This window comes from Anolis carolinensis, chromosome 2 (assembly GCF_035594765.1).
Source record: "Anolis carolinensis isolate JA03-04 chromosome 2, rAnoCar3.1.pri, whole genome shotgun sequence".
NCBI lineage: Eukaryota > Metazoa > Chordata > Lepidosauria > Squamata > Dactyloidae > Anolis > Anolis carolinensis.
The window spans coordinates 192,424,219-192,432,469 of NC_085842.1; the positions used below are offsets into that span (position 1 = coordinate 192,424,219).

General features: G+C 43.4%; 1 protein-coding gene across 2 annotated transcripts in view; it reads right to left on the bottom strand.

Annotated features, from left to right (window-relative positions):
* Nucleotides 1-7,613, bottom strand: part of LOC100554731 (ultra-long-chain fatty acid omega-hydroxylase) — a 30,360-nt gene extending 22,747 nt beyond the window's left edge. The window contains exon 1 of one of the 2 annotated variants that reach the window (XM_062971425.1): nt 7,205-7,613. In XM_062971425.1, coding sequence (XP_062827495.1) covers nt 7,205-7,426 — 222 coding nt within the window. In that variant the 5' untranslated portion in view covers nt 7,427-7,613. The remainder of the gene's footprint in view (nt 1-7,204) is intronic. The other variant, XM_062971426.1, reaches the window with a different exon arrangement.
* Between the last annotated feature and the right edge of the window lie 638 nt (nt 7,614-8,251).

Consider the following 8,251-nt stretch of genomic DNA (forward strand, 5'->3'; position numbering starts at 1 on the left):
AATCCCACAATAGAATGGAGCAGAGAAAGTTAAAGTGTGCAATGTAGACAACACAAGGAACTTAGGAAAGTCCCCGTTACCTAGAATCTCTGACCTTGTTATTTTCAAGCAGAGGAATTCATGCCTTATATGACACTAGCTGTGCCCGGCCATGCGCTACTGTGGCGTAGTCTGGTGTTTGGCCGACATGGTTTGTGAGCTTGTGAATCATGTTGCATCCATGTTTTTCTGAGCATAGTAGTGTGTCTGCAGATGTGTGTTTTTGTGTGTGTTTTTTTGGTGTTGTGGTTTTGTATGTGTGTTTGTTGTTATGTGCTTTCGTTGTGGTTGTGTGTGTAGGCATTTGTTTCTCTTGGGTGTGTGTGTCATAGAAGATAGGTATTGGATTGGTTTGTTGATTGTAAGGTTTTGTCTTGTGTGCTGTTGTGTTGTGTTTGGTTGAAAGTGGTGAGACTAGAGGTGGTCTATATCTGTAATAATGATGATGTTGATTATGGCGTAGCTGGATGGCCATCTATCAAGACTGCTTGGGATGTGTCTTTCATGGTAGAAGGGTTGGACTGGATGGTCTGTTGGAGTTTGTTAAGTCTTGGAGCGTATGGTATCATGATTATCATTGTTATTGTTGTTAGTGTCATCATCATGATCCTCATTATTATGTAGTGGGTGGATGGCCATCTGTCAGGATTGTTTTGATTGTGTCCTCGTGCATGGTAGAAGGATGGTGTCCTCCATGGTAGGAAGGGGTTGGACTGGATGGCCTTTACGGGTCTGCCGTATATGTGTGTTTATAGGACTGTATTATTATTCTTATTGTGGAAATATTGGATGGCCATCTGCCAGGAGTATTTAGATTGTGTTCTCCTATATGGTAGTATGACGTGCGCCATTTTGAGCCCCTAACTTGGTCGTCGCTGTTGTTATCGTGATATGTGCCTGGCCATTTGTTTCCTTCCCTCGCCCCCCCCCCTTAGAGGGCCGTGACCCACGTACTTTCCCAATGCAGTGTGTTTTCGAATGGTAGTCTGAGGATGTAGCGGCAAGAGAGTCAAGGCCCGCTCTTGCCGCGGGGTCCTCTGAGGAAGATTGTTGTGAGCTGGGCAGTGGCGGCGACAAGTGTGACGCGAGCGTTGTGGAGGGGGGGGGCTGCGTGCGGTGCAGTTGGTGCAATGGCTCCCGTCCCACGCAGGTGCTGTAGGGGGTTTTGTGGTTTTCAGCTTTTTTGAGCAATGATTGTGTTTCTGAGTTGTGGTTGTGTTGTCGGAACCCAGCTGGGAGGATCATGGGTTGTGTTGTCAAGTTTCGTGTTTCTGAGTTGTTTAGTTTTGTTGTTAACCTCTCCTCTAAAATGGTCAGAACACATTTATATATATAGATTGGGAAGAAGGGATGGTGATCAAAGACCATGATTGGACAAAAGACAAACGTAACTCTGAAGTCTTGAATGTATTCTGTCTCAGACTGCTCCTTCCTTGTCTACGGTCATCCCAGTCCACAATTTGGTTTAAAAATAGCCAAGTACATAGTGAACATCACAACTCATCTGTCCGCATGCCAGCCTTCTTCAGAGCTTGCTTGTCCCTGGCAGTTCTCCACTTTGCCACCTTTGAGTTAATGCCCATTTCCGTCTTGGCAGTTGTATCCTAGGGAAACCTTGCCTCCTTAGAGGTTTCTGCTAAGAAACTGGTCCATTGTCAGGCACAAAGGATCCCCAGCACCATGAATCTTCAACCAAGACACAGTGGAGCAGGAATCAGTGGAAGGAGAGGATTTGTTGTGCTATGTAATTCCCTCTAACTAAACCAAACAGGAATGGCAGGGTGCTATGTAGAGAATTGGGGTGAGCATTTTCAGAGCCTGGCTCCCAAAATGAAGCTGGTTAAACAATACCAGCATTTTGCTCTTGACAGACTTTAGGTTCAACTAGGCCATGTGCCGCTGATCGTTTCTGTGGCTGCAAGAAGATAGCTGAGGGAAGCCACAATGAAGCAGATCCAGGCTCATAGATCTACACAGAAAACTAAAGTATTCAGCAAAATAGGTTTTTCTTTTTCACTTCTGACTTAATATTCAAAGTACAAAAACAAACTTTAAAAAACAGATTACTGTTGCGGGAAGGGGAAGGGTTGGACAGTATTTGGGATAAGCAGAAGGAGGTGGACCAAGAGCAGGGCCTCCCCAGAAGATGTTAATCTCCACAATGGTTCATAGAGGGAGATATGTTCGTATAGGTAAGCTGGGCCAGAATCGTTTAGGGATTTATAGCCTAAAGCCAACACTTTGAATTGTGCTTGGTAGCAAACTGGCAGCCAGTGGAGCTGGCATAACAGGGGGGTTGCATGCACCAGGGCTGTAGCAAAGGGAGGGGGAAGGTTAGGGGTTCACCCCCCCCCCCCAAAACACTTTCAGGTTTTAAAAAAATCTGGTTCACTCATAAATTTTAACCGATTAACCAAATCCCCATGAGTGTCCATTGAAGTTTTTAAAAAGTTTCAACAACCCCCCCCCCCCCCCCGGTTTTTTTTTTTTTTTTTTTGGCTATGGCCCTGGTATGCACCTACAATTCTATCCAATGTAGGCTCTTTATCTGATTGTAAGGTATTAAAGCACTGCTCTTTGGGAATTTGGTATTCTCTACTGGATAATATACATACACACACACACACATGCACACATGATATTAATAGCAGCTTATCCATTTGGGAGGGGCCCCTGGTGGCACAGTGCATTAAAGCGCTGAGCTGCTGAACTTGCGGACTAAAAGGTGCCAGGTTCAAATCCCGGGAGTGGAATGAGTGCCCGCTGTTAGCCCCAACCTAGCAGTTTGAAAACATGCAAATGTGAGCAGATCAACAGATACCGCTCCGGTGGGAAGGTAACAGCGCTCCACGCAGTCATGCCGGCCACATGACCTTGGAGATGTCCACGGACAACCACGGCTCTTCGACTTAGAAATGGAGATCAGCACCAACCCCCAGAGTCGGTCACGACTGGACTTAACGTCAGGGGAAAACCTTTACCTAACCTATCCATTTGGGAAACATCATATCTACAGTAGAGTCTCATTTATCCAACATTCACTTATCCAACGTTCTGGATTATCCAACACATTTTCAATACATCATGATATTTTGGTGCTAAATTCGTAAATACAGTAATTACTACATAGCATTACTGCGTATTGAACTACTTTTTCTGTCAGATTTATTGTCTAACATGATGTTTTTGTGCTTCATTTGTAAAATCATAATCTAATTTGATGTTTAATAGGCTTTTCCTTAATCCCGCCTTATTATCCAACATATTCGCTTATCCAACATTCTGCCGGCCCGTTTATGTTGGATAAGTGAGACTCTACTGTATATCTATATCTATCTTCATGTATATGGAACTGCACATTTAATCATCATCATCATCATCATCATCATCATCATCTCATCATTATCATTGTTATTATAAAACTTTATACCCGCCACCATCTCCCATATCGACTCGGGGTGGCTTACAAAATAGCACACAAAGATACCATATATAAAATACATAATACATAAAATAAAATACATCAGCATGAAAACAATAACATTACATAAACAAGGTATATAAATTGGATAAAAAGCCTCTATTAAAATAGAATCAGTTAAAAGATCCAGGTAATCAATATATCAGCCCAGCTAAATGCACACAATGCAGATATAAAGGGATTGGCAATCAGTTCTTGTTACTGTCTAAATGCCTGCTGGAAAAATCAAGTTTTTAACTTTTTCCTAAAGTGTTGTAGTGGAGGGGCTTGTCTAAGTTCCCAGGGGAGGGTGTTCCAGAGCCAGGGGGACCACCACTGAGAAGGCCCTCTCCCTCGTCCCCATCAACCATGCTAAAGACGGAAGTGGGACCGAAAAGAGGGCCGGGAGATCTTAAAGCCCATGCCAGTTCATAGGGGGAGATGCAGTCACGAAGATAGGCTGGACCCAAACTGTGTAGGGCTTTATAGATAACACCCTGCACTTTGAATTGGGACCGGAAATTTATTGGCAGTCAGTAGTGCTGCTTCAATAGGTGCATGATATGTTCCCTATAATTAGTTCCAGTTAGTAACCTGGCTGCCAATCTTTGTATCAATTGCAATTTCCGAGTTGTCTTCAAAGGCAGTCCCACGTACAGTGCATTACAGTAATCCATTCTAGATGTAACTAAGGTGTGGACCACCTTGGCCAAGTCAGGCTTTTCGAGGTATGGTAGCAGCTTTAACTGTGCAACCTGGGCTTCAAGCATCAGAGCTGAGTCCAGGAGGAGCTCCAGACTGTGGACCTATGTAACCCTGTTGAACACAGGTTGCCACCCTACACCCCGAACAGCCTTGCAACTGACCAGGAGGACCTCTGTCTTGTCTGGATTAAGCCTCAGCTTGTTGGCCCTCATCCAGTCCATCACAACTGCCAGGCACTGGTCCAGGATCCGGGGAGTTTCCTTGGAGTGGAGTGGAGAAGAGTAGTGGAGTTGTGGATCATATGCGTAGACAGAGGCGGTTCAACCACCAGGCCAACTAGGCAGTTGCCTGTGGCGCCATCTTGTTGGGGGCGCCATTGAGGCAACTCCTGTCTCCTGCGGCCTGCTTCTGTTGCCGTGCCTCCCTCCGCAAGGAAGGAGCTGAGGTCGCCGCTTTGGGGAGCAGAGAAGCAGCGCTTCTCTGCTCCTCAAAGCCCCGAATGCCTTCCTTCTTGCCAGGAAGATATTCAGGGCTTTGCAGAGCAGAGAAGCTGCCGAACGCCTTCCTGGCAAGGCCTTCCTGGCGAGGCCTTGCCAGGAAGGCCTTGCCAGGAAGGCGTTCGGCGGTTTGGGGAGCAGAGCTGCTTCTCTGCTCCCCAAAGCCCCGAACGCCTTCCTGGCGAGAACGAATGTCTGGATTTTTCCTGTTTTCAGAGTATTGTTCTTTATTTATTGTCCTGATTTTAGAGTTTTTTAAATACCGGGGGCTATCTGGGTTATTTAAGTCCACACTGCCCTATATCCCTGTTCAATGTTTGGTGTTAAATTCGCAAATATAGTAATTCCTACATAACATTACCATGTATTGAACTACTTTTTCTGTTGATTTGTTGTAAAACATGATGTTTTGGTGCTTAATTTGTAAAATCTTAATGTAATTTGATGTCTAATAGGCTTTTCCTTAATCCCTCCTTATTATCCAACATTTTCGCTTATCCAATGCTTTTATTTTTCAGTGATTGGTTTTTTTTGGGGGGGGGCACCAAAATTCTGTTCGCCCACATTTGACAAATACCTAGGGCCGGCTCTGTGAGTAGATATGGCACCCAACTCCAAAACTCCGGATGACCTCTCCCAGCGGTTTCATGTAGATATCGAAAAGCATGGGGGAAAGAATGGAACCTTGCGGGATCCTACAGGTCAAAAGCCAGGGGTCCAAGGAGGTGTCCCCCAGCATTACCATCTGGATCTGATCCTCCAGGAAGGAGTGGAGTCACTGCAGACTCAAGGTGCATCTACATTAACTTCAACTGCCATGGTCCAATGCTATGGAATCATGGGAATCATGGGAGTTATAGTTTGGTGAGGCACCAGTACTTTGTAAAACTATAAATGATCCCACAGCATTGAACCATGGCAGCAGAATTGTCAAATTACATTAATTTTGCAGTGTTGATGGATGATTAAATGCAGAGTGGATTACTGTATATACTCGAGTATAAGCCGACCCGAATATAAGCCAAGGCACCTAATTTTATCACAAAAAACTGGGAAAACTTATTGACTCGAGTATAAGCCGAGGGTGGGAAATGCAGCAGCTACTGGTAAATTCCAAAAATAAAATTAGATACCAATAAAATTACCTTAATTGAGGCATCAGTGGGTTAAATGTTTTGAATATTTACTGTATTTCAAAGAAAAATAGTAAACTAACTCTATAAGTGGAAAAGCAACAATAACTCATGAAATAATAATAATAATAATAATAATAATAATAATAATAATACTTTATTTATACCCCACCACCATTTCCCCACAGGGACTTGGGGCGGCTCACATGGGGCAAGGCCCAACTAGCACAATTTACAGAAACAACAGCATAAATACATTGAACAATATTCCCTCTTTTCTCCTGCACTTTCCCACCTCTTTTTTTCTCCCTTTTTCAAACTCTAAAAAGTAGCCAGAAAAGGCTTTTAAAAACTTCTCTCCCGCTCTCAAAAAACCCACCTCATTTTTGTTTCCTTAGGAATAAAAAGAAATACACACCTTCTATTGCTCTCTTTTCCCTCCTTCCCTCCCTTTGGACTCAAATGTTTTTTTCAATAGTAGTAGTAGTAGTAGTAGTAGTAGTAATAATAGTAATAATAGTAATGAATCGTGCAAATTTGCAAGAATATCTTTTTTTCTTCCCTTTCTGCCCATGCAATCTGGCTTGCAAGGGTTTCTCTCACACTCTCCTTTCGCTTTTGAAAACATTTGCTTCTTGTCTCTGTCTCTGTCACTCTCTCTCTCAAAAAAATAAGATAACCAGCCTGGAAGGAGAAGCAGAGGAGGGAGGTTTTGGAAAAGAAAACATACTGTGGCCTCCAGGCTCCACTGCTGGCTTGACCTTGACCCGAATATAAGCCGGGAGAGGCTTTTTCAGCTCATAAATAAGGGCTGAAAAACTCGGCTTATCTTCGAGTATATACAGTAATTGCCCCACTGACATGGATAGCTCCAGTTTCTACTTTCTGTCCCATAGCTGTGCCTGCAAGTACAGTAGAGTCTCGCTTATCCAAGCCTCGCTTATCCAAGCTTCTGGATTATCCAAGCCATTTTTGTAGTCAATGTTTTCACTATATCGTGATATTTTGGTGTTAAATTTGTAGATACAGTAATTACAACATAACATTACTGCGTATTGAACTACTTTTTCTATCAAATTTGTTGTATAACATGATGTCTTAGTGCTTAATTTGTAAAATCATAACCTAATTGGATGTTTAATAGGCTTTGCCTTAATCCCTCCTTATTATCCAAGATATTCGCTTATCCAAGCTTCTGCCAGCCCGTTTAGCTTGGATAAGTGAGACTCTACTGTACTGATTGACAGCATTCTCCCCCTCATAATCATGGCTGTAAAACTACTATACTCATTCTTCTCCGAAGAACTAGGGGCCACTCACCAGCTTGAAGCATGGTCCATGCCTAAGGTGTTTCCAGCAGCAATACTTACCACACCTAGGTGCCCCAAGAGCCAGTTGATGCGTGGGGGCTCTGGGAAGCAGCGCAGCTTCTGGCAGGTGACATAAAAGTGGTAGCAGAAACCAAAGCCCTTCAAAAGGAAATGGAAGAGGACAGCCAGCAGTAAAAATAACAAGCCAGAGACAGCTACCATCCGAAAGGAAACCTTCTCCAGAGTCAGGTCTTCCAGTATCCAGTCCATGAGGGGCAACATTCTGGGAGAAGAAAAAGAGACAGGATGTGTGCAGAAAGACTGACAGAGAAAAGAGGAACCTGGGGGCAGGAACTAAAGCAACCCTCTACTCTTGGACAGGACATTGGACTGATAGCTCAAATTTCACAGTTATTATGTAATTTGCCTTTCTGACACATCATTTGTTGCACTATGAGCATGGAACAGGCATTGCTTAAGAGTAGCAACCAATAGACAAAGCTGGGGAAGAAAAGTCCCGCCTTCTGCAGCTCAATTTCCAGTTTAACCTGTTACATTGCTGGAAATCCTCCTCTGACAACAGAACTGAGCTTCAAACTGATGTCCAATTTTCCTTTTACTGGTGACATCTAACACAGAAAACCTATGCTGGTTGCGTTACCATGGTCAATTACTGCTATTGTGGATATCTTGGGTTTTTCACAATTTTGTCAGACTATGATTTTACAGTCCATGGCCATTGGGCACATTTCCCTGCCCTAATTACTCCTTCCTCTCTTTGAGATGTCCTTTGTTGGAGACTGGCAACTTTCCCGGCAACAGTATATTCAGAAACTAAAATCCTTTCCCACTGATTTCTGAATGTTGCCACTTCAAATGATAGATTTGTTTCAGACTATTACTTTGTGTACTTCTTGTTGTATGAGGTCAATCATAAAGGAATATTGCAATCAACATTTAAGCCCAAAATGTTTAAACCTACAATCTGACAAATTTCGTATTAAACAGTTCCAATGTCCAAAGCTTCATGCATTGAATGAAGAGCCAGTGAAGGACTCAACTGCAGAAATATATACAGTACTAGCTGTGCCCGGCCATGCGTTGCTG